This window comes from Polypterus senegalus, chromosome 3 (assembly GCF_016835505.1).
Source record: "Polypterus senegalus isolate Bchr_013 chromosome 3, ASM1683550v1, whole genome shotgun sequence".
NCBI lineage: Eukaryota > Metazoa > Chordata > Cladistia > Polypteriformes > Polypteridae > Polypterus > Polypterus senegalus.
The window spans coordinates 249,284,916-249,312,801 of record NC_053156.1 but is presented as its reverse complement, the minus strand read 5'-3'; the positions used below and the strand labels follow the sequence as shown (position 1 = coordinate 249,312,801).

Sequence of the window (27,886 nt, the reverse complement as noted above, 5' to 3'; positions counted from 1 at the left end):
GGTTCCTCCGTGGTGGTATTCTATGCCACCACCATCTGATGAAAGTCCTGTGCAGTTACTTTTGGTGTCTGAATGAAAGCGGGTACCCCAACTTGTCACAAGACTCCAAATCCTCTTTGAAAAAGCCTAAAAAAAGAACAATAAAGAACTACTAAAGAACATTTATGTTAGGCAGAATGCCCAGTGGGGGCCGGGTGGTCTTTTGGCCTGGAAACCCTACAGATTTAGTTTTTTTCTGTCCACCACAATTTTTTCAGCTATCTGACTTAATCATCGGACTGTCATTTACAACAACAACAACAATATTTATTTATATAGCACATTTTCATACAAATGATATAGCTCAATGTGCTTTACAGGATGAAGAAAGAGAAAAAAGACAAAATATAAAAAATAAAATTAGGCAATACTAATTAACAGCATAAAAGTAAGGTCTGATGGCCAGGGAGGACATAAAAAACAAACAAAAAAAAAAAATCCAGATGGCTGGAGAAAAAAAATAAAATCTGCAGGGGTTCCAGGCCACGAGACCGCCCAGCCCCCACTATGTATTCTACCTTAAATAAATGACCTCAACCAATCCTCATGGTTTTCAGTAACTTAAAAACAACTCTATATGAAAGGACTGTACTTCTAATTATATATCTTTCTTATGTAAGTGTGGATCATTATCAATTTATCTTTTGTATACTATGTATTCATTATTATTCTTATCTAAATGTAATTTGTTTTTCTTTGCATGTAATTAATTCTTTGACATGTTTTAAAGCACTTTGAGCAAAATTACTTATATGAAAAGGTTCTATAGAAATAAATTATCTATCTATCTATCTATCTATCTATCTATCTATCTATCTATCTATCTATCTATCTATCTATCTATCTATCTATCTATCTACCTATCTATCTATCTATCTATCTATCAAGCTTACTAAAAGCTAAATATGCCCCTGGGGTCAAATAAACATCTATCTATGTAATAGTGTACTTAGCAATCACTTGCATTTACAGTGTGGAACTCCACAGTTGTAGTACGTCTCTTTTCCTCACGGACCCTTTTATGGACGGACCGGTAGTGTCGGGCGAAAGCATGTGTGCTGTTTATGTTAAGTAACACATGTGTGTGTTAGTGAGAGAGCTGTTTTTAGAGCAACTGATAATTTCATATATTTATTCATATATCTATGTTTAAACACAATTATGAGAATAAGGATTGAGTAAAAAACCTTTAAAATGCAAGTGTCAAGTGTAAACGATGTAAAGATTTACAATCTCAGTTGTGGAAAATCATTGCCAGAGGTAAGTACGCGGTTATGTTGTTTTTAAATGTTTCATTTTATATTTGTGTAAGCGAAACCACGTATATTTTCAGGAAATTCATACTATAAGAGAATGCAGTTCTTGGTTATAAACTTTAACTTTCAAGTTAGAATCACACCTATCTGTTAGTCGCATTGTTCTTATTCCAAGCCCATTTTGTACACAAGAAGCAATCGGGATACTACCGATTAATTAGACAACGTTAAGTACATGGTTAACTTCTTTTACATGGAACCTTTTCAGATCAGTTTGTACCTTAACACCCAGTCTTTCAAAAGCTTTGCAGATGATCCAAATATACCCCAGTTTTACTTTTGTACATTTTATAACTTTCGCATAAACATGAGAATGTGTACCTTAACATTGATTTCTAATCGTACAATTAAACGGTTTTATTTTACTACAGTGTAGATTCTGAAATATATTGCTGAAATAGTGTGGCGTAGTTTTTAAGGTTTGGAACTCAGACCGTGTAGTTCTGGGTTCTGATCCTGCTACTGATAGTTTGTAGCCGTGCGCAAGTCACATCTGTCCGTGCATCAATCGGAGAAACAAAAGGAATGTAAGGAATTGTTTCACAAATGTTGTTAATCGCCTTGGATAAAGGCGTAAGTCAGACAAGTAAATGTAAATAACTTCATCAATTTACTGACCGTGCACATGCCAGTTCAGAGTGCCCTAGACTCGGGGCCAATCTGAGTAACCCTGCAGGCGACCATGATTGTTTGGAGCACACATCCTTCCCAGTAACCTGAGAAAAACACGAGTATAATGTGGGAGCTTTGTGGCTTGAGTTTTTTCTCTTGGAAATTAGGCAGCAATGCTGATCTCTACAATACCACCTTTAAACTTGGGGCTGAAAATGTTTCTTTCTGTGTACAGTTTGTAGATATGCTTGTCTTCTCTTTAATTATGAGTATTGTTTTTGTTTTCTATTTTGGTTCCATGTTGCTTTGGCAGGACGATTTGTGTCAAAATTAACAAACTGGGTTCATCCCTCAGACTGTCAAAGAGACGTTAGGGCTATGCATATATACATGCATGTTGGATACTGTTATGTTCCCTCTACAATCCACAAAAGTGCTGTGCTTTAGGCAATAGGCTAATGTGTGCTCTAAGTCAAATTGGCTTTTAAAAACTCTTGTGAAGTACTGACAGATCACCACTGTGGACAGTGGTAGCTCAGTTTTTGCTACAGGAACACCAGTGTAGTAGGTCTTGTAGTTATCCCTGATTTACCTTAACCCATGAGCCTCTTGCTAGCATGAACAGGACTTATGGCCCCTAATGTCTCTTGCTATCCCTCTTTACCATTTCCAGCTGTCTCTACCAATGTGGTGCTCTCACTTCTATTCCAGAGCGTTACCAAAGACATTTCTCTGTTCTGTGCCATTTCTGATGTTCTCTCACTGCCCCAACCCCTTGTCAGCTTGGCACCCCTTTACAAAAGTAACCAAGTACCTGTCCTTCCAGGACTAACTCCTGTGTCTTGCCCAAGATGAGTTCAGGCTCCTTGTCACCCTGAAACCTGATTTAAAGGGGTTCTGTAAATAGATGGAAAGATGGGTGGATGTACAGTGGTGTGAAAAACTATTTGCCCCCTTCCTGATTTCTTATTCTTTTGCATGTTTGTCACACAAAATGTTTCTGATCATCAAACACATTTAACCATTAGTCAAATATAACACAAGTAAACAAAAAATGCATTTTTTAAATGATAGTTTTATTATTTAGGAGAAAAAATCCAAACCTACATGGCCCTGTGTGAAAAAGTAATTGCCCCTGAACCTAATAACTGGTTGGGCCACCCTTAGCAGCAATAACTGCAATCAGGCGCTTGCGATAACTTGCAATGAGTCTTTTACAGCACTCTGGAGGAATTTTGGCCCACTCATCTTTGCAGAATTGTTGTAATTCAGCTTTATTTGAGGGTTTTCTAGCATGAACCGCCTTTAAGGTCATGCCATAGCATCTCAATTGGATTCAGGTCAGGACTTTGACTAGGCCACTCCAAAGTCTTCATTTTGTTTTTCTTCAGCCATTCAGAGGTGGATTTGCTGGTGTGTTTTGGGTCATTGTCCTGTTGCAGCACCCAAGATCGCTTCAGCTTGAGTTGACGAACAGATGGCGGACATTCTCCTTCAGGATTTTTGGTAGACAGTAGAATTCATGGTTCCATCTATCACAGCAAGCCTTCCAGGTCCTGAAGCAGCAAAACAACCCTAGACCATCACACTACCACCACCATATTTTACTGTTGGTATGATGTTCTTTTTCTGAAATGCTGTGTTCCTTTTACGCCAGATGTAACGGGACATTTGCCTTCCAAAAGTTCAACTTTTGTCTCATCAGTCCACAAGGTATTTTCCCAAAGTCTTGGCAATCATTGAGATGTTTCTTAGCAAAATTGAGACGAGCCCTAATGTTCTTTTGCTTAACAGTGGTTTGTGTCTTGAAAATCTGCCATGCAGGCCGTTTTTGCCCAGTCTCTTTCTTGTGGTGGAGTGGTGAACACTGACCTTAATTGAGGCAAGTGAGGCCTGCAGTTCTTTAGATGTTGTCCTGGGGTCTTTGTGACCTCTCGGATGAGTCGCCTCTGCGCTCTTGGGGTAATTTTGGTCGGCCGGCCACTCCTGGGAAGGTTCATCACTGTTCCATGTTTTTGCCATTTGTGGATAATGGCTCTCACTGTGGTTCGCTGGAGTCCCAAAGCTTTAGAAATGGCTTTATAACCTTTACCAGACTGATAGATCTCAATTACTTCTGTTCTCATTTGTTCCTGAATTTCTTTGGATCTTGGCATGATGTCTAGCTTTTGAGGTGCTTTTGGTCTACTTCTCTGTGTCAGGCAGCTCCTATTTAAGTGATTTCTTGATTGAAACAGGTGTGGCAGTAATCAGGACTGGGGGTGGCTACGGAAATTGAACTCAGGTGTGATACACCACAGTTAGGTTATTTTTAACAAGGGGCAATTACTTTTCACACAGGGCCATGTAGGTTTGGATTTTTTTCTCCCTAAATAATAAAAACCATCATTTAAAAACTGCATTTTGTGTTTACTTGTGTTATATTTGACTAATGGTTAAATGTGTTTGATGATCAGAAACATTTTGTGTGACAAACATGCAAAAGAATAAGAAATCAGGAAGGGGGCAAATAGTTTTTCACACCACAGTATATTGCTATTCATTCCTTAACCTGCTTAATCCAATTCAAAGTTGCAGGGGGCCAGAACCTCAGTAGCATAGAGACAGTAAAGGCAGCAATACTGAACAGAGTGATCGTCCATTTCAGGGCACTTGCTATAATTTCAGGCCAGGTCAACCTAACCTGCGTGTATTTGGTATGTGTGGAAAAAAATGGAGTAATTCAACTTTTATTGTAATTCATCCACATGAAGAAATTTTGTTCCTTCCAGTCCCCGGTGCATGGACAAAAACAACATATGTTTAACATGTATGAGGTTAACACTTGCTGTATACTCAATATTTAAAGATACAAGGCTGAGATTAAGACACAGATCTCCATGACCTTGCAAGGCAGCAGTGGTAAGATTATACAAATGAAGTAGTTAATTTTGGAGGAAATAAGCAAAACTGTAACACTCTGTATTTGCAATTTGTACATATGTGTTGATTAAATGATTTCATTAAAGGACAGATGTAAATTGATACACTTAACAAAAAATATGCTCTATTGCTGTTAATAACAAATACCCATTAGTACATCTTTGCAGTATTGTATATTGGCAATTAAGTGCACCTCTTGATGCTGTTTTTTTCCTGTCTGAATTTTACTTACCGAATGGGTTAGTAGCTTATGTGGAGCATTGGTTAATATTATTATTAAAATAACTGTCTATTGCAACATATTTGTCAAAAGAGAGTATTAGAACACTTGCTTATATTCATGCTTGGTGTAACAAGTTATTCTGAGATGTCTTTGAAGATCTGAACTGGAGAATTCTGGGAAATTCTTCTTTTGTTGAGGCTAAGATGTCTTAACCTGATCCATGGAATGTTTAGTGAAATCTAAGAAGTCTAGTCACATCATACATTAAACAAAGTGTTCAGAGTCCTCCTGTAGATGGTATTGTAGTAGTCTTATTGCACTGTAGTCTACCTTTTTTAAAAAACATGATGCACAAATTACAGGAACAGTAAGTTAATATTGTGAGTAATCTTTTTTTCTATACCTTATGCACTATGTGGTCTTTTTGAAGTTAAATAAAAATGATACAGTATGTTCCATGCTTTACAAAATTGAATATGAAATAATTTCGTTCAAGCAAACTTTAGGTTTTAAGTTTAATTATATCAATCTCTAATTTTTATCAGTAAATTTTTCTCTTTATGCATTGCAGCTAAAATTAGTACAATTATTTCTGTTTTGCTTTCAGTGGCTTTCAGACAGAAAGAAAAGAGCATTACTAAAGAAAGATGTTGGTAAGATGTTTTTGAAAATATAAGACGTTTAATTCCATGTACTTACTGTAGTTGTTGCATAGTATCTATCTATCTATCTATCTATCTATCTATCTATCTAATATGTAATTAATTAAACTGTAATTTCATGGTAAATGATGTTTTTTTGGGATGGCTTCATGATACTCAAGGCTGAACAGCATGAAACACTACTATAGGTTTCTGGAATGTTTAGGTATATGTAATTGGTTTTAATTTAGTCATTTTACAATTGTTTGTTTTAAGCTAGCATCATTTCATATTTATGCATTGCTTAGTACTTTCACATTAGTACTTTCACAGTAAGTCACAGTGGATCCTAAACAAGAAACGTAATTTTAGTTTGTTCAGTTTCTCTGCTTAACAGGGATCAATATTTCCAGTAATTTTGAGTTAAAGAATTTTTTTTACAGGACATTTCACATTTGCTAAAAATGTAACGGGTGTTTTTTTACAGTCTGCTGTTTTGGCAGAAGGATTGGCTGGCAAGTGATTTTTCAAAGACAATTTCTCTAGTTAACACATGATGTTTACTTCTCATAAAATATCCAAGTACTTGGTTTGCTAGTTCAGCTGCTACTGTACTGAATGATTTCTGCAAATTGTCATATTTTATATGTTAAGTGGAATTTGTTATTTCTATGCATTTTAATATTTTGATCTAATTTTTATTTTTACCTTTAGCCTTTCATTGTGGAATGGCAGTACAGTATTATAGTTTTAAATAAAATAAGCAGATAGTAGTACTGTTTATAAATTACTTTCTTAATTACATTTTGAACTGTTGAGATAAAGAAAAATACTTGTAAATATATTGCTGTTACACATTATTTACATTTTATCATTTTGTAGGTATTCAAAGGAGAATCGAACTTATCCAAGATTTTAGCATGCCCACTGTCAGCACATCCATAAAAGTATCAAGGGATGGACAGTATATCTTGGCAGCCGGTGAGTAGTGTTGAAGTAATCTACAGTTTTTTAGAATACTAATTACATGATACCTTGAAATCAGGAATATATTGGTGTTAATAAAACACTGTGTTCATCAGTATATTAAAAACAAGTTTTCTCTAAATGATGTATTTTCAACTGTACATGTATACAGCGTGGTCCAGATCTAATTATGCAACTCTTAATGCAATGCAGGAAAACAATACAATTTTTCGGGTGATTGGCGCTACCAGTCCGGTCAAGCATTTAGTTGATTTGGGACATCATGTTCCTATGCACTGCAGGCAGTCCAAATTCCCCCAACATCCTGCATTGCACGTTGTTATAGCGTAATGAAAATTGCATAATTAGATCAGGACCACCCTATATTTTAAGATGCTATTGTATTTGTATCACTCATTACTATAAAGAACTAAAATATTCTTTTTTTTTTGTTTTGTTAGGTACATATAAACCTCGAGTTCGTTGTTATGATACATGCCAGTTATCTTTGAAGTTTGAACGATGTCTTGATTCAGAAGGTAATCTATATTGTTATTTAAATGTAGTTTTGTCATTTTTGTAACAATGTAGGCCTATGGAATTCAGTTTGGAATACTTTGGTTTTGAAAGTTGTAATTTTTTAAGTAAATTGTTCCAACTTACATATTGTTTACTTATAACTAGAACTTGATTAACAAACAAATTTACTTCGCAAAAAGACATTTCACAGTAAGTTTATATACCTTGAATAGCAAAACAATATGAATGCAACACTGATCTAATTCTTTTAGTTACACAATACTTTTATGTTGAATTCATTTTAATGTGTATATAGTGCAATGAAATTCTTAATCTGCATGTATCCCAGAGGCTAATTACAGTAGTACAGTACCAACAACAGAGTGAATACCACACTATAGATTAAATGCTGCATTAGCCATTGTGAAATACTGAGACGATGCAGGTTCGGCTCCATGCTCCTACCTCTCAATCCCAACACCATTGGTAATGTAACCAGATGAGCTGTGCAATGAGGACAAATCACACTGGGGGCAAGGGGATTGTGTAAAAAGTGTACAAGTGCTTTTATTAAACACAAAACCAAAACAGTATCCATAGTGCAGTGCTCAAAGATTAATAAATAAATTATCTATAGAAACAGGGTGATAAAAGTGGAGGTTAAAAATCCAAAATAAATAAATCCCTTAAAATGAGATTAAAAACAGCAGGCTGGAAGCTCTCCTTTTTTTTTTTAAGCCCAGTGCCACCTTCTTTTAGTTGTCGGCTCCCCTGCTTCTCCCATACAGGCTGTGCAACAGGAGAGTCACCCTACCTGCAGCCACAGCCGACTTTTGGTCCGGTTGCCTGGTCCGGTTGATGTCCCCTGGCTGTGTACACTGTCTCTCAGAGCAAACCTCCCACTGTATATTAAATTCTAACATTTTACTTCCTACAAGTAATACCTTATATTGACTTACTGTCCATTAAATTCCTTCTACCACAATTCTGTACAGATCTTTGCAGAAGTTTGTGAGAGGGAAAAAATATATATATAAAGTAAAAACAAACCCCCAAACACACACAATAACTTCTGGCTTGATAGTGGAGAACTGCTGCTGTCAATAACAAGTGTATAGATGGCAGTAAGATGGTCAGACCTTTCTAGATGTTGTGGACGCTGGCCCGGACACAGACAGACGGACAACGGTTTCTCACCCAACACACCCATTTATTTACAATATTTACAATGTTTGTGCACTCATTGAAACCCCAGTGCCTCCAGCACAGATTCCCCAATGTCCAGGCCACACAGTTCCACTGCCTTTCTCCTGGCCGCCTCTAGTCCTCCCTCCAGCTCCGTCCTCTTCCACCCGACTTCTGCCGATGACTGGAGGGAGGCGCCCTAAATAGGAACCGGATGGGCTCCAGCTGCTTCCCGGCATTCCTCTGTAGCCACGCCCCAGTGTGGCGGAAGTGCCGGCTGCACCCGGAAGCCGTCCGGGTGTCCCCGGTCGTCTTCCCCAGCACTTCCTGGTGTGGCGGAAGTGCTGGGCTCCCGGGATATTCAGGCACTGGGGCGCTGCCTGGCGGTGGCCACGGGTCCCTACAGGGTTGGGCTTCCAAGCCCTTTACCTGAGGCTCCCAACATAACCAGGACGGACGCCCCCTCACGGTCTGGAGGAGGCAGAAGCCCTCCTCCGGTTCTCCTGGGCGTCCCGGCCGAGGACCACAATGTACATTTGAATACAGTGGGTCCAGATTATTTTGTCCAAAGAACATGCTATTAGAAGTTTGTGCAGAATGATTCACCATTAGAGTTTTGATATAAGAGTGAATCATTTCAGTTGCTGATTTTAAAAATAAACATCAACAGGATATTGCATCCCTCTTCTAGGCAGTATTGTAGGTGAATTCAGTCAGCATTTCAAAGTCTAGATCTCATGTATCGGCTTTAATTGTAATGTGCTCACATCTTATATTTCTCTTCCACATAAGTCTCCAGACCCTTTCCTGCTTTTTCCACTGTGCTTGATCATATTAGATGAAGCACGTCCAGCCATAATTGGCATCTGAAATAAGTTTATGCCGGTTTGTCACTGTAACAAAAATGCCACAGTACCTGAACTCACTTTAACTTGCTATTAGATGTGACAGTTCTTTCAGCTTAAAAAGCAATTGAACATTCTTCGTTACAAGGAGGTTAGCCAGTTTTAAATCTGTTCCAACTTATTTTTATCCACACTCTCGATCTTCACCTTTTCCATCCTGGGATGAACTGCTCTTCCGGTAAGGTAAAGAAATAGATCCTTTAATGGTAATGATCACAATGCTATCAGCTGATTATGGGAATATCTAGTATATCTCAGTTTATGTTCATCAGAGTTATACACAGATGTTGTAGACACAAGGTACCCTTAGATCCACTATGCTCACCCTGTGAATTTCTCAAGATCACAGCTATTCCGAAAAGTGAGACTGGCTGAAGCTCGGGCCCATGGTGACACTGGCATATCCTCAATTCAACTTAAAAATACAGGTGCCGTTCATAAAATTAGAATATCATGACAAAGTTGATTTATTTCAGTAATTCCATTCAAAAAGTGAAACTTGTATATTAGATTCATTCATTGAACACAGACTGATGTATTTCAAATGTTTATTTCTTTTAATTTTGATGATTATAACTGACACAACTAATGAAAGTCCCAAACTCAGTATCTCGGAAAATTAGAATATTGTGAAAAGGTTCAATATTGAAGACACCTGGTGCCACACTCTAATCAGCTAATTAACTCAAAACACCTGCAAAAGCCTTTAAATGGTCTCTCAGTCTAGTTCTGTAGGCTACACAATCATGGGGAAGACTGCTGACTTGACAGTTGTCCAAAAGACGACCATTGACACCTTGCACAAGGAGGGCAAGACACAAAAGGTCATTGCTAAAGAGGCTGGCTGTTCACAGAGCTCTGTGTCCAAGCACATTAATAGAGAGGCGAAGGAAGGACAAGATGTGGTAGAAAAAGGTGTACAAGCAATAGGGATAACCGCACCCTGGAGAGGATTGTGAAACAAAACCCATTCAAAACTGTGGGGGAGATTCACAAAGAGTGGACTGCAGCTGGAGTCAGTGCTTCAAGAACCACCACGCACAGACGTATGCAAGACATGGGTTTCAGCTGTCGCATTCCTTGTGTCAAGCCACTCTTGAACAAGAGACAGCGTCAGAAGCGTCTCGACTGGACTGCTGCTGTGTGGTCCAAAGTTATGTTCTCTGATGAAAGTAAATTTTGCATTTCCTTTGGAAATCAAGGTCCCAGAGTCTGGAGGAAGAGAGGAGAGGCACAGAATCCACATTGCTTGAGGTCCAGTGTAAAGTTTCCACAGTCAGTGATGGTTTGGGGTGCCATGTCATCTGCTGGTGTTGGTCCATTGTGTTTTCTGAGGTCCAAGGTCAACACAGCCGTCTACCAGGAAGTTTTAGAGCACTTCATGCTTCCTGCTGCTGACGAACTTTATGGAGATGCAGATTTCATTTTCCAACAGGACCTGGCACCTGCACAAAGTGCCAAAACTACCAGTACCTGGTTTAAGGACCATGGTATCCCTGTTCTTGATTGGCCAGCAAACTCGCCTGACCTTAACCCCATAGGAAATCTATGGGGTATTGTGAAGAGGAAGATGCAATACACCAGACCCAACAATTCAGAAGAGCTGAAGGCCACTATCAGAGCAACATGGGCTCTCATAACACCTGAGCAGTGCCACAGACTGATCGACTCCATGCCACGCCGCATTGCTGCAGTAATCCAGGCCAAAGGAGCCCCAACTAAATATTGAGTGCTGTACATGCTCATACTTTTCATGTTCATACCTTTCAGTTGGCCAACATTTCTAAAAATCCTTTTTTGCATTGGTCTTAATTTATATTCTAATTTTCCGAAATATTGAATTTGGGACTTTCATTAGTTGTCAGTTATAATCATCAAAATTAAAAGAAATAAACATTTGAAATACATCAGTCTGTGTGTAATGAATGAATCTAATATACAAGTTTCACTTTTTAAATGGATTTACTGAAATAAATCAACTTTGTCATGATATTCTAATTTTATGACTGGCAACTGTATATTTTAAAAATTCATTTAAAAAAGAAAGTTTATCCAAAAAAAAGAGCTTCTGTAAAAATGCTACTATTTTACATGGCGTCTGAAAGTATACACATCAGTTCCAGCTGATTATACATTATTTTTTCTTGTTTCTTTTTTAGTATAATCTGCAACCTTGACCAGTTTATTGTTTGTTTATGTATTTATGTATATTAAAATGAAAAATGCCTCTATCACTTATCTCTTAGGGACACCCTTTAACAATGCCTAATTCCTAAAAGGTTCCTGTCTCCATAACCATTTGTTTGTAGTGTTTAAGCTACTTTTGTACCCCACCTATACACAACCCTCTGAATTCCAATCTCTTTTAGCTTTGTTTCTAACCTTTCATATTGTACTTTATTAAATGTTTTCTGAAAATCAAGGTAAATAATGTCATAAGCACCTCTCTGATCATATGCTTTTGTTAATTCCTCATAAAATTCTGGTATATGACTGAAACAGAGTCTTCATCTGAAATTATACTTAGTGTTGACATGTGATGCTTGACCTTTTCCTTAATATTTGCCTCGAGTAATTTACCAGTGATTAATGTTAGTTACTTGAATCAGCCAGATTACACCATTTTTATATAATGGGTTAATATTTGCTGATTTCCAGTGTTTAGGAATTTCACCGGTGTGCAGTGATTTAAAAAGTATATATTTTAAGGGTTTTATATACTGTATGTACTTACTAATCTTCTTAAAAGACTCTGGGATTAATATTATCTGGCCCTTGCTGTTTGTTAGATCTTAGATTATTTCATTTAAGCAACGCTTCTCCCTTTCCCATTTCCAGATCACTCTCTTTGGTAGTTCTTGTTACTAGTGGGAGGTTATTGTCTTTTTCGCTTGTGTAAAACTCAGAAAAATGCTAGTTCACAGCATTCACTATTTAACTCTGCATATTTAAATTCACCTTTGCGATTTCTTCACCTTCTCCTTGACCATTCCTTTACTACTAAAATATCAGACCTATGGTTAGTACTGGAGTTTTCAATTTCCTGCTGCTAAATTTTGGCATAAATTTGTCCTGTGCTATATGTAAAACAAAGGTTTAACTACCCCACATTTCCTCAGCAATGTGTCTACACTAAAATTCCTAGCTCATTTTATTACTTTTATTAGGCTTTGTAGCATCTGCTTTAAATTTGCCCTATTTAAATTTAACATTTTTACTTTTTAAATATGCACTCTGTCAAAACACTTTGAAACATATTATTTTAAGGTTACTAGATTTTACTTATTCAATTGCATTTATCCCCTGAATCCTTTCCTGACTATTACAAAATGCCCCCTTGCTGTTGCTTTAGCAAACATTTTTTCAAAAAAATAGTCATTCCTGTTCCATTGCTCAACTATTTATAAGGCAACCACAGTTAATTGAGTAATTAAAGACCCCCATGATATTAAGATCCTCCTCTAAACTCACATTTCTAATGTTGTTAAAATATGTATATTTAAAATATTGTGTGCATTGGGAGTCTAATGTACAACCTGTACATCTGGGCAAGATCTGCCTGTTTCTTATAGTACTGGCTAGCAACCTCCTCCTTAAGTTTTTTACCCAGAGCTCAAGGTGCTGGATATGCTGGCATCTCAAAACTCCTGGGAACCAGCCTCATCGAAGCCAGCATCAAGCACACGTATACTCACACAGCTACTACTATCCACCTCCTTCCCATTGCTACTCACTTTCTTTAAGTTGCCTGATAAATGTGCTTTTGTCTCCTGTACACCTGTCTGTTTTCACTAAGAAACTGTTTCCTCGACATTCCCTTTCTTTCTAAATGCAAATATGAATACAATAACTCATTAAATGCCTCCTCTTTAAATGTACTATTTACTTTGGCTAATACCCGTTGGCTTGCACATGATGTACCTGACTTAACTTTTATTACTTCCTTTCTCACTGGAAAACTCACTTACTGTTTACAATTAGCATATGAAGAAGTTTATTTAATTATATGTACTGAACTTGAGAGGGGTGTGAACCACTAGTATTCTGTGTAGAATGTACCACCCTATGTACTTTTTTGAGCTGAGAGTACTGTGCCAGGCTTTAATGCTGCCAGTGAGAGCAGACTCACAAATATACTGGTTGAAGTTGATATGCATAAATGGAAGCTTCTGGGCTTTTTCAGAAATTTGAGGAATACATTGCATTGGTGTGCTTTCTTGACAGTAGTTGGGATATGTTAACTTCAGGTGAAGGTAGTCCAGTCGAAAGTCAATTTTATTTAAAGAGCACATTTAAAAACCATAGAAGTCAACCAAAGTGCAGTAAAATAAATAGATTCCATTGCATGTCAGGATGAAATGACCATAACCTGAACCGTAGCGGGGATCAATCACACTAGAAGTCATCAGGTTAGTTTTAAGCCTCACGAGTATGCCCTATGCTTTCCTCATCTTCTGCGATGCTTTCTTCAGGGCAGTAGGCAGGGCTTACTGCACAGGTACACAGGTATACCTGGCAAAAAGGTGGAGGGCAGGTATACTCTGGCCTGCACGATCGAAATTAAAATGTTCATCAACTGTCGATCTTATGTTTTAAAGAGATTGATGATCATAGACCAGCAAAGAAATAACGTTGTAAATAAAAAGACACAAACAGGGCAATCAGAAACAAAACAGACTAAATTGAAGGGAGACACAGATGACAAGCCACAATACTGGCGTGTGTTTGTGTTTAACAAATAGAATTAACTTTTTTAGTGAAAACACTGAAAATCTTTAGGTGACCACGAAGAACAGGAAATAATGCTGCCAGTCTGCACTTGCTGTATTTCCCATTTAAGAAATGCAAAATCCATTTCCAGAGATTAATCAGAACTCTCAAGTCTAGGAGCTTGGTAAATAACTCTAATACAGCAACACTGCTAAGTGTTGAGGTATTGTCTATGAACATATGAACATGGCATAGCTATTTCTTAATGGAGTGATATTAAATTAAGTCCTCCTTACTACATTAAAATGATATGGTTCGCTATAAATATTGAATGGACATTGTTGGTCAAAGTGGCATTGCCCTCTTCTGTACAGCATGACATAGATGCAGGCCTGAGTTGTTTGGGACAGGTATTACATAAAAAAGATATATAGGGTGGTCCGGATCTAATTATGCAACTTTTAATGCAATGCAGGAAAACAATACAAGACAAAAGAACTGCTGTTTGACTGACAACCATCTTCCTGCCATTTTGGAATGCAGGGCAGGTGCTGTCATCTATCAGCAACAAAAATAATTTTTAGTGAATTCTCTATGTAATAAACTTAAGTTATAGCGTAATGAAAATTGCATAATTAGATCTGGACCACCCTATATTTGTATAGATGCAAGCTTGTATTGATTTTTTTTAATATCATTGAAACTCATTATTGCTAAAACATTTTTCCTTTACAGTTGTTGCTTTTGAAATATTATCAGATGATTACTCTAAGGTAGGTTTTCTGTTAATTACTGTTTTGGATTACTCTCTGACTTGATTTCTCAGTTATCATACCATGTTTTTTCCTTTATTTAGTTTCCATTTATTTAATTTAGAACATAACTGCTGTTAAATTATTAACTTATTGATTAACTAAAGATTGTCATTGTTTATGCCTTTAAAGTGTTCAGGTCCAAATTTTCCCAACTAATGGCAATCAAAGTATGTAGTCATTTGCCTTTTGTGTGTGTGTATGTATATGTAATATACATATGTGTGTATATATATATATATATATATATATATATATATATATATATATATATATATATATATATATATATATATATATATATATATATATATATATACTCAAAAAAAGAAACGCCCTCTGACTTTCAACTGTTTTACTTTCAGTAAACTTAATGTGTAAATATTTGTATGAACACTAAAAGAGTCAACACCATAAGACATAAACTAAAAATGTTTCACAATGTGTCCCTGAATGAAGGGAGGCTCAAAATCAAAAGTACCAGTCAGTATCTGGTGTGTGCTTGAAGTACTGCAGTGCATCTCCTCCTCATGGACTGGACCAGATTTGTCAGTTCTTGCTGTGAGATGTTACCCCACTCTTCCACCAAGGCACCTGCAAGTTTCTGGACATTTCTGGGGGGAATGGCCCTAGCCATCGATCCAAATCGATCCCGCTCCAGGGTACAGGCCTCGGTGTAACGCTCATTCCTTCGATGATAAACACGAATCCGTCCATAACCCCTGGTGAGACAAAACCGTGACTCATCAGTGAAGAGCACTTTTTGCCACTCCTGTCTGGTCCAGTGAAGGTGGGTTTGTGCCCATAGGCGGCGTTGTTGCTGGTGATGTCTGGTAAGGACCTGCCTTACAACAGGCCTACAAGCCCTCAGTCCAGCCTCTCTCAGCCTATTGCGGACAGTCTGAGCACTGATGGAGGGATTGTGTGTTCCTGGTGTGACTCGGGCAGTTGTTGTGGCCATCCTGTCCCTGTCATGCAGGTGTGATATTCGGATGTACCGATCCTGTGCAGGTGTTGTTAAACGTGGTCTTCCACTGCGAGGATGATCAGCTGTCCTTCCTGTCTCCCTGTAGCGCTGTCTTAGGTGTCTCACAGTGCGGACATGGCAATTTATTGCCCTAGCCACATCAGCAGTCCTCATGCCTCCCTGCATCATGCCTAATGCACGTTCACACAGATGAGCAGGGACCCTGGGCATCTTTCTTTGGGTGTTTTTCACAGTCAGTAGACAAGTCTCTTTAGTGTCCTGCTTTTTAGAACTGTGACCTTAAATGCCTACTTTCTGTAAGCTGTTAAGGTCTTAACAACTATTCCACAGGTGCATGTTAATTAATTAATTATGGTTAATTGAACATGCATGGAAAACATTGTTTAAACCCTTCACAATGAAGATCTGTAAAGTTATATGGATTTTTAAAACATTATTGTTGAAATACACAGTCCTGAAAAAGGGACGTTTCTTTTTTTGCTGATATATGTGATATATATGTGTATGTATATATATATATGTATATGTATATACAGTATATATATATATGTGTGTGTGTGTGTATGTATATATATATATATATATATATATATATATATATATATATATATATATATATATATATATATATGCGTGTGTGTGTGGATGTATGTTGTTTATTTATTTCCCTTTCAGTAATTGATCTGGACATTTCTGAATACCTGCTAGTATAGTAATGCAGTTTAATTACATTGCTTGTGTTAAGTTGATGTCACTTTGAATACTGTTCCTTCAGAAAGACCAGCATTTTGTACTACTTTTTTGACTCTTATTGATGTGTATGGAAGTCATTTTATTTTTTTAGTGTGTGACTTATTGTATTTCTTGTGCCTTGAGTACTTAAGTGAAATAATTAAGAAGAAACAGCACTTAATTTCACAAAAAAAGAAAAAAAATTCCACTGTGCATTTATTTGCTTATTTTAGTTTGTACACTAGCCTTCTTTTCATGGAATAATTTAAGCATAGTAAAACCTCAATTATCTGTCACTCGATTAAAAATCAGTCTCCATTAACCGCCAGGACAAATAAAAAAAAAACATTGCGCACGCCAATTTTTACCTGTTACTACTTCCTTCCAAAGAATATGCTGCAAGCTCTGCACATTGGAACAATTCTCCGTTTTGCTAGCACGGTGTGTTTTTCTCCAGCACCACATGTCATGCCGCATTTTGAAATCACAGTGTCAGTTACATACCTTCAGCTTTAATAGTGTTTAGTAGCTTTTCTCTTTTGTTATACTTAAACTACCAAACCTTGTTGTGGCCGAAAAACATATATGTGTGTAGTTTTGTAACTATCACAAAAAATTTAAATTGTTAAACATTTACAAAATGGCAAATGCATCTAATGACCAAAATACATTTAAGAATGGTTTTAAGTTGTGCCTTTTTTGTTGCAATATATACTTTTTTTTTTTAGCACAAAAGAAAAAAATGGTAATTTTTTTTGTTTAAAAAATGTTATTCTACTTTGGGGCGTCTTTTGTCATTGAATTATTTTGTACAGTTTATTAACTCTTTATTATTTATTAACCTTTCACACAGCCTTCCGTTATGTTGAATGTAATTTATATCTTAAGAAGTGAAGTTAACATGTCCCATGATCATTTTCAACAGCTTGTCTTCTTGCACTGTGATCGTTATGTTGAATTTCATTCACAACATGGTTTTTACTACAAGACACGTATTCCAAAGTTTGGTAGAGATTTTTCATATCACTACCCATCATGTGATTTATACTTTGTCGGTGCAAGGTAAGGGGAAAATTATTACTGTCAGATCATATTACTAAACATTTTATTCTTTATGTATGAAATTTTATAAATAAAATGTTTAAGTTGATTATATGTTGAATAGCTAGCAGTGTTATAGAAACCACATTATCATATACTGTTTGTTTGAGGCCACCTCTGTAAACATGATGTAGTTGAGTGTTTTTACTCTTACATTTGCCACTCTTTGTGTTATTTTAATTCAGTAGCGTTTGAATTTAAAAAATAGTCCAGACCAGCATATACATTGCATATATAATAGCAAGGAAATTATGCAAGTCCTTTGGAAATATTCACATTTACTGTATGTATAAGTTTGTCTTAAAATATGGACTGATCTTTCTCTAAGTTAAAATAATGTACATACACCTGATTTAATTGATAATACACAAATGACTGTTTTTCTTGGACATATTGAATGCATCATTCAAACATTTACAATGTATCCTTAGGCAAAGAACTTGAACAAAAGCCAACGAGAGTCAGCAAACGTAGAGTCCAGTCATTGAAAAGATATTAGAGGCATGCTTTAGAACCACTTTGACCTATTTAAAAAAGACTCAAACATTTTGAGTTTGTAATTCACAAGAAGCATCTACTGATGTAAAGCATGCTTTGTAAAAAATAGATCTCAGAAGATCTATGGTCAAGAACAGAGTCATTTCAAACAGTTTAGATATTCATCAGTCCACAGTTTGAGAAATTGTGTACAACTAGGGACAATTTAGTAGTGTGGCCCACTCTCCCAGCCAAAACGGCTCAAAAAACACAATGCAGACTTGCTAAACGAGCTTATAAAAAGAAAAATGTGTGTTGAAATCATTGGAAAAGGTTAACATCTTTTTGTAGTCCGTGGCAGGATACCAAGGAGGAAGCTACTTTTTAAAAATCATGCATGCCTGAAGTTTGATAATGACCACTTTAACACTCCAAACACTAATGGGAAAATGTCTGTGGACTGATGAAACTAAGGTTATATGTTCAGGAAGAATATGCAGTAGTACATATTGCATAAAAAGGGTGATGTATACCAGCATGTAAAAATATTCCCAACAAGAAAATATTGAGACTGCTTTGCTGCCTTGGGCTTGGATAGCTGGCCATCATAAACATGGGAATTAATTTTACCCTTAATCATGGGATCTTACAGATTAATGTCTTATTCTCAAAATAAGGCTATGTTGAAGCAGTTTTCTATTGAGCAATGGTCCAAAATTTCCCCAAAATATTGTGCAGGTTTGATTTGAAGCTGCCGAAAGCACTTGTTAGAGGTTATTACTACAGAAAGAGGTTCAGCCAGTTAAATTCAACAATTCACTTAATTTTTTTCACAGTACACTGTCGATTTTGATGGGTGTGTCCAGCAAAGACATGAAAGTTATAAGTTGTGTTTTGTTGTATGTTATTAGCTTAAGTATATCATGTTTATCTGTAATTATGACTTTGATGAAGATCATATAATATTTTATGACCAATTATTGTAAAAATCTAGGTTCACATATATCATCTTTCCACTGTAAGATTCTGTCATGACATGTGTGCCACTAAAAGCCTTTGAGTTTGTGTCATATTCTTAAACCTAATTCTTAGTGTTTGGTGATCAACTGTGACAGTGGTAAAATTTGTCACCAGAAAAATGGCTGGTAAATTAATATTTTGTCTCATGTTTAATGCAAGCCTTTAAGACATTGTATACTATTTGAATTTTGCCAAGTTTAACTCTAGGGGGAGCTATATGTTTTCAGATGGTCATGTAAAATGACAAAACACTTTAAGATAATTGTACAGTACATCTGGACATTATGTAATCATTCACATCATATGAATGTTTGTAAAGGAATTGTATTCTGACATTTTTTTCTCCCTAATATGGTGGTGTTGTGCTATGGAGACCAATAGAATAAAAAGTGAGTTATGAGGTATAGTTTATTATCATTATTGTTTTTGCAGTTCAGAAGTGTTCAGACTCAATTTGGAACAAGGAAGATTTTTGAATTCTTTACAAACAGATTCTGTGTAAGTACCTGGTGTCGTACTTAATTGTTTACTTTGTATTTTTTAACCCTTCTGCAGTGTCTCCTATAAGCCTTTGTTTACTTGAACTTAAAAATGTAACTTTGTCAGTGTTATCTTTTAGCTTGTGCACTGCTGTAACAGTATAAGTCTACTCTAGTATTATGCTTTTCTTCTAGAGAATGGCAAAGTTGACATTGTATATCTTAAGCATGATTTTTATGAATTTTATGAATTTTAATGACTTAGTGGTGCACATATTGTACTTGTAAAGCTTTGTTCATTTACCATGACTTGATTTTACTGGCGGGGGTGTTTACTTGCTGCAAGATAAATGAGTGAGTCTAAGAGTAGTTTCTTGCAAACAAGCAAATAAGATGTCCTTAGTGATTGTGAGCGAAGGTTGAATATTTGAGCACATTTGGCCAGTAGCTTTAGTAATGAAGGCTGCTCAACTTACTTTGTTTCTTAAGGAGCCAACATAAAGTTGGCATGGAAGTCCAAGAGAATGGCATCTAGTAACTGTAGCTAAAATCACAAACTGATTATTGTGGCCTTGCAGTAATCTGAAGTAATATGAGATGCAAGGAGAAGTGAGCATCTCCTTGTCAGGTCTGGGTAACTTTTTTTCTTGCTTGCACAAATATACCAGCAGCTCTGAATCAACTGCAAGTGACAATTTAAAATGACAAAACTGTCCATTGGCAACTTCATAGAGAGAATACTATGGTCAGGCTTCATTGCATACAACTCTCCTTATAGTTAAAAATGCACTTTTGCAGGTAAAGTAAGAAAAAAGCCTTTTGTGGTTTCAATAGACAGTCAAGTGCAAATGTAATTTTCAGCATAATAAGCCCACAGGACAGCTTTGAATCTAATTTTCCTCACTTCTTGTACTTCTGTTAGGGTGTAAGTGTGGGATGTTATTTTTCTTGGGACAATTTATTTAATTGATTCCTCAAAGATAATTATAAATGTCAATAAATTTAAAGTATTTTTAAGTGATCACATGAATTATATAAAAGGTTTATATCCTAATTGTAGTGGAATAATTCATGATAAGAATGCTCTAACTAAAAGGGCATGAGTGGTCAATAAATGATTTAAGGAGCATGATTTCAATGTAAACTATTTATCATAGCCATCTCATTTATCAGATCTACAAACAGTGTATCTAACATCATATATTATAGAGCAGTATTATAACAAAGTGTCTTCTACAACCATAATCAACAGATCTTACATTAAAATGTTACCTTCAACATATAAACTTGAAATATTTTATTTAAATAAAATATAACATTGAAATAAAGCAGTTACTAATATATACAACAGTGATTGCAGTCTTCTTAAAGATGCTGAAAATTAATATGGGCAAGTACATATTTTAATTGTAATGACTTCAGTAAAAGTTAATAAACATCTCTGTATTGCTGTCATGTAATCCCAAGACTTTAGGTCAGGTCATGCTAAATATATATTATGTTACAAAGTATCTGCCAAATAATACAAAGAGTACACAAAATATGTTTTGCCCTTATTGGGGCTCGTCAGGTGTATTCACTTTTGTATCCCCTTGCGGGGATCAAACCTCAGACATCAGTGCCTAAGGTAAGGCCTCTGATGTTGTGCCATGATGGCTGGTTTGCTTATTTGATAGGGTGAAGATTGGAGTATTACATTCTTAGGTCAGAGACGCAATCTGATTATTTGGATGGATACTCCCATGTTTGGCTGGTATGATTTTGACTCCTCTCCGTTTCATGACTCCCAAGATCTGATGGTTTACAGTATCAAAGGCAGAAGATAACTCAAGAAGAATGAAAACAAATGATATAGTTTAATCTCTAGCGAACCATAGCATTTTGACAACAGTCAGCGGAGCTATCTCAGTTGAATGGCCGCACATGAAGCTAGACTGATTAGAATCAAGCAGATGTTTTTGTAGAAAGAAAGGAGAGACTTGGGTGAAAATGGTACATTCCTTAGTTTTATGTAGTAATAAGAGATGGTGAACTTTACAAAGTCAAAAGGTAGAGTCCACATTCTGTTGGATGTGGCACATAGAGTTTCTGAGGTTACATCTGTATTTTAATTTGCCAATCCACAATCCAGTTAAAACATAATTCTCTACTTAAAAAAAGATTAAACATGAAAGATTCAACATCAAAGGAACACATTTAATGTAATTCCAGAACCATGTTTCAGAAACAGTGCCTTAGTGAGTGTATATGCTCAGTTTTAATTTTCTTTTTGTTTTATCTTTCTTTTAACCACTTTATTCCCCTAATTGCTTTGAGATTTTTTGTTGCCGTAGATAATTAAGGTGGTTTATAGAAAAAATAGTTCATGCACTATGATATAAAAATATTCAAATATGTGTTTTGTGTTTATGTTGCCTAGGGAAAGCTGTGCTTGTGATATCAATCCAGTTCATTATCTGTTTTCTCATGGGACGATAGAGGTACTATATTAATGTTTATTATTTCAATTTGAATACACTTATTTTTTGTAATTATTTCTTTTCAGTGTGTTGTTTTTCTTTTCTAAGGGAAAAGTGGAATGCTGGGACCCACGAACAAGAAATCGAGTGGGTGTACTTGATTGTGCATTAGACAGTGTTACGGACAACACAGAGTGGGTATTAACTATATTAGTTTAATCAGCGAGGTATAACCCATCTACACTTAAATCCTGTTTTATATTTGCACATTAGTCTGGCCTTTGGTAATGTTTGTGCTTAAGGGTAAGAGCTCTGGCATACAGTACATGTCTTAGACTAAGCCACATTGTCTAACCTGTACATTCCTTGTTGAAACCAGATACATGGATCAATTTCACACCAATTATAACTGTTGTTTTAAATTATATTCTCACTTTAAATGAGAACAAATTTGGAAATAGTTTGGGTGAATGATTAGGTTATACAAGTTTCACAAAATAAAATTGTAGCACACTATATGTGTGAGAGGAAGTGTTTTGTTTTAAAATAGAGGAAATTGTTTAGCAGTTTGCTGTATTACTGTTACACAGAATCTCAGGGAGCAACTTTTATAATTTAGGATATAAATTTAAAAAATCTTACTATATTTTAACCCGTTTTTACACTGAAACTAATTCTCAAATATTTGTATTTTAGGGTGGAAGGTTTACCTTCTGTCTCTGCACTGAGGTTTAAAGATGCATTGCATATGGCTGTTGGAACAAGCACTGGGCAGGTATTTATTCAAATCTACTATCTGTCCATAGTTAGTAGTGTCCTTTCTGGAAAGTTGTAATTTCATGTCATTTTTTGCTGATCACACTTCTCTAAACAGATCAGATCTAAGGAACTGCAAGTCTGTTCTTGTTATTTCTCTAATTTGACCGCTTTTTAATTTAGCATTTTTTTCTTACATTTAATATTTGTCCTGTATTTGACACATTTTTGAAATGAGCCCTAAAAAATAGTAAACAGAGGTTGTAATGTACTTCAGTTTTGATTCATGTGTGATTCAATTTTAACTAGAATCCTGTTTACAGCTTCACTTGCAGTAATGACTAAGGCCATTTAAATATTTACTACAAAGGTTTTAGTGAACAGTTTATTTTAAGTTTATTTAAACTAAGTTTTTATTATTTTTAAAGATGAATATTAATAATGAGCACTAAGAAGGCTATAATTGAGTCATTCATAAACCATGAATGCTTCTGCTGCTTTTTTGAATGAATAAATGAATACCTAATTTGAAGTTATGCACAGTGTGAAAGAACAATAAAAGCTTTAAAAATTAGAACTAATGAATAGATGTTTTGCTTTTACACTTTAAATGGTGGTTTAATCTTGGTAATATTGCATTTGGTATAAAAAGTAGAACTTTGATACTATTCTACAACATTAAGCTGCACTTCTGTTCTTGTTGTTTGAATACTGATAAAGCTGGTAGTTTCAAAAGAAAAGGTTACTCTTTTTATCACAAATAAGAGATGGTTCCTTTGTTAAATAAAGAAAGGGAGAAAAGTATGAACATTTTGCTTAACTGAGAGGAGCAAAAATAAAGATTACAGTGGAACCTCGGGTCACGAACGTCTCTGAACACGTACAAATCGGGTTACGACCAAAAAGTTCGCAAAACTTGCATCTCTTCATGACCACACACTCGGGTGACAAAAAAGCCAATTTCCCTTCCCTTTGTATGCGCCGATGATTTTCGCACGTGTCCAGTCTGTCGAGAGAGAGAGAGAGAGAGAAGGCAGTTAAAGAATGCACCGGGCTTGTTTTTAAAGAGACTGTTTTCAGCATTGTTTTAATCTCGTTGTATTTAATGAAGACTTTTTTCTATTGGATTTTAACCTCCTGTTTTTATGGGATAATTTATTTATTGAAGGATTCTGAAAGCACTGCACTTTATTTAATTTGGACTTTGTTTTTGATTGTTGTTTTGTTGATTTTAATAAAAGCACTTGACATTTTTTGCACCATCCGATTGCTCCACTGTAGTGCCTCACTGTTGTGCTCATTGGTAACATTACCGATGGTGATGGGTTTAAGGGCTTCCGAAAGTGAGATGGGAGCATGCACCAAACCCGCATCTTCACAGACTTTACCTCAAAACTGTAATCTCCTCTCCACCCAGTTCCTCCAAACTTCCTTCATGCCAGAACTCGATTCATGCAAGGTTAGTTTTCTTGGTTGTTTATGGTTAGTTTTTGTATAAATTACAGATTTTTCAAATGTTCATTTTTTTTCCCCTGTGCTTAAAACTCATTAAAAAAAGGGTTTACAGAGAGTGGCTCGTAGCGCTATAGCGTGAACTCTTGCAGTGTTAATTTTCTCTGTTCAAGGTTTTCTCACTGTTATTCAATGTTTTTACATTTAGTTTACTATTACACTGTGCATTCTATGGTATAATTAACTATTTTTGTGCTTAAAAATCTTTAAAAAAAATATATTTGCACACAGTTCGTACGGTCTGGAACGGATTAATTGTATTTACATACAATCCTATGGGGGAAATTACTTTGGGATACGACCAGAGTTTTTGAGCGAATTACGGTTGTGACCCGTGGTTCCACTGTATTCCTATCATTATACAGCATCATCACCATGGCAGTATTTTGTTAATAAATATGGTTACCTGTGTGTTCTGTAGCATGAAGTTTCTAGAGTCATCTAGTTAAGTATAGGGTGGTCCAGATCTAATTATGCAATTTTCATTACACTATAACTTATTAAGTTTATTAAATAGAGAATTCACAAAAAAATCTTTTTGTTGCAGATAGATGGCAGCACCTGCCCTGCATTCCGAAATGGTGGGGAACATCGGGTGCGATGTGTTTGTCTTTCCATAATTGCATAATTAGTTCTGGACCTCCCAGTACATATCTGCAGTGTGTCTGGTTGTCAAAGGTTTTGGGTCACTTTCTCTCTGGTGTCATTATCCATCAATGGGATTTTATGGCTTGAGCTTGATTTCTCTTCCCATAAGAATGGACAGTGTTTACTAAGAGTGCTTTCCAGTCTTAATTCTACTTGCTTCACCTGTATAGAGTAGTTTTGATTAAAAATATAAGCAATTTCCTTTCCTTTTACTAGCTGAGATTATTAGGCAAAATGGTCAAGGCTCTGTAATTATGTATCATCTTCCATGCATGTTTTACCTAAGAATAAATTAAGTGTATTGCTTACTTAAATTACTGAACACCTTCCATGTACTTCTAGACACAGAATTTTACTTCCTATGGAAGAACTTAGGGTGCATCCTGCACTCAGTGACACCATGTAGAAATGCTCACTTCACACAAAGGGCTTATTCACACATACAAGATACATGAACCTGCTGCCTAAAAACCTAGGTGCCATTTAAATTACTCCCAGTGACAGTCCCAGGATAACATTGTGCACACCATTATACAAGTGTTAATCCCTTTGTAACTTACAGCTAAGTTTTGCCAGATACTACAAGAAACTAGAACATTTCTTGTCATTACCGGTTTCAGTATTATATAAGCAGAAATAGTGTTGTTCTTCCCATCTTTCACAAAGAGAACATTTGACTTTGCACAATTGCTATAATAATCAGTGGTTTTGATTTGAGATATTGTTGCTTTTTGAAATGATCAGTTATTACTGTTGACATAGTTTTCACAAATGTCTTTCAAATAACACTGTGACATGAGCGATATATGACCAGGCAAATCGAGGTCTACTTTGATCTGAATTAGATGTTAAGCAGATAGTTCACTGTGATTGTGTGTGTGTGTATGTATGTGTATGTATGTATATATGTATATATATATATATATATATATATATATATACATATATATATACACATACTAATAAAAGGCAAAGCCCTCACTCACTCACTCATCACTAATTCTCCAACTTCCCGTGTAGGTAGAAGGCTGTAATTTGGCAGGCTCATTCCTTACAGCTTACTTACAAAAGTTGGACAGGTTTCATTTCGAAATTCTACGTGTAATGGTCATAACTGGAACCTATTTTTTCATCCATATACTATAATAGACTTCTGCTCGATGGCGTAACTCTGCCTCCTACGTAATTTAGTGCCTGCCCATATAAGGCCGTCCGTCAGTGGCAATCCAATAGCAAACTGCCGCTAAATATTCACGGGTGAAGGACTGTGCTTAAGCAGATGAAGATGAGATGGTCAGGGTGGTGTTTGGCACAAACTCAGCGAAACTGTGAGAGAAACTTTTAAGTGCCGGGTCTTAGCTAACATTAAATACAGCCGTGGACATCGCACAAGATGGCACCAGCTCTGCTGGGAACCTTCGATGCATGTACACTGAGCGGCTCACGTGAACTGGCGCAGTGCACAGACATAAAGCAACAGTTCCAAAGAGTGCTGAACAAAACCGACTTACACAATTGAGAAGGCAGCAAAAATATGAAGTGTGTGACACATACAAGCATATTCATAAGTGCAACTACTGCGGAAACAAAGCACACGGTGGAAAAAGTCAATGTCCCACTAAAGGAAGACAGTGTAAAAAAAAACCCGTGCATGCAGTGTGTCACGTCTCAGATAAAGAGGAAGACGAGCTGTTTATTGATGCAGTAAGAAACGAATCGATGAATGAAACCTGTTATCTTTACAACGATTGATAAACACGGAATGTAACTTGAACACAACACATCCTACAAATACGAACCAGATTGAAAGAAAAATGATAATCAAGTCCTTGATGACAGCAACACTCATAACACTCAGAAAACAATGACTGTATATTGACAATCATGTAACGTTATTTTTAAAATGTTCCCTTTTCTTTTCATAACTTCTTTAGCACACTACTTCTCTGCTGCTAAGGGTATATATATATGTATATATGTGTGTGTGTGTGTATATATATATATATATATATATATATATATATATATATATATATATATATATATATATATATATATATATATATATATATATATATATATATATATATATATACCCAGATCTACATACTCTCAAATAGACAAACCACACGCCGTGGCTAATGGAAGAGGCTTCGCCTCTAGCCCATGTCTGAGGTTCGATTCGAGAGGGGTGTATTGAGTATGTACTGATGATTCCAAAATTAGGGCAAAACACGTCGCATACACTTTGCATTATTTCACAGTAAAACTATTTCAATATATACATACATATATATACACACACATACATATATATCAGCTTCCCGATTCATTTTACCCTCGCATCCCCTTGGTTTGAGACGTATGAAAAAATATGCGGTATTGCAGAAAGACAGATCACCAATTGAAGCTTTATGAATAATGGATACTTTATTCGCGATCAATGATTGTTTTGGTAAAGCCATACTCAGTGTATTCATTAGATGAACGGTAAAAAAGTAAGAGCGAGGAGGGTGACTTATTGTGGCACGCAGGCTAAACCACAATAGCACGCTGGCTCAATGTAGTGCGAAAGTCAACTCAATCTGAATTAAATCTGAATTAAATAAATTAAGATTTTGTACAAATAATGTTTTCATTTTTCTTCCTTGATGGATTTTGGCACCCCAGCAACATATACATATACATATATATATATATATATATATATATATATATATATATATATATATATATATATATATATATATCTATATATATCTCTATCTATATATCTCTCTATATATATATTAATAAAAGGCAAAGTACTCACTCACTCACTCACTCACTAATTCTCCAACTTCCCGTGTGGTGGAAGGCTGAAA

General features: G+C 35.9%; 1 protein-coding gene across 1 annotated transcript in view; it reads left to right on the top strand.

Moving 5' to 3' along the window:
• Window positions 1-1,064: 1,064 nt before the first annotated feature.
• The window catches only part of nol10 (nucleolar protein 10), a 74,673-nt gene continuing 47,851 nt past the window's right edge, over window positions 1,065-27,886 (top strand). The window contains exons 1-10 of the mRNA XM_039748898.1: window positions 1,065-1,299; window positions 5,720-5,765; window positions 6,636-6,734; window positions 7,181-7,258; window positions 14,774-14,811; window positions 17,496-17,632; window positions 19,601-19,666; window positions 22,067-22,127; window positions 22,215-22,300; window positions 22,803-22,881. Of these exons, the coding sequence (XP_039604832.1) occupies window positions 1,234-1,299; window positions 5,720-5,765; window positions 6,636-6,734; window positions 7,181-7,258; window positions 14,774-14,811; window positions 17,496-17,632; window positions 19,601-19,666; window positions 22,067-22,127; window positions 22,215-22,300; window positions 22,803-22,881 (756 nt within the window). The 5' untranslated portion in view covers window positions 1,065-1,233. The remainder of the gene's footprint in view (window positions 1,300-5,719; window positions 5,766-6,635; window positions 6,735-7,180; window positions 7,259-14,773; window positions 14,812-17,495; window positions 17,633-19,600; window positions 19,667-22,066; window positions 22,128-22,214; window positions 22,301-22,802; window positions 22,882-27,886) is intronic.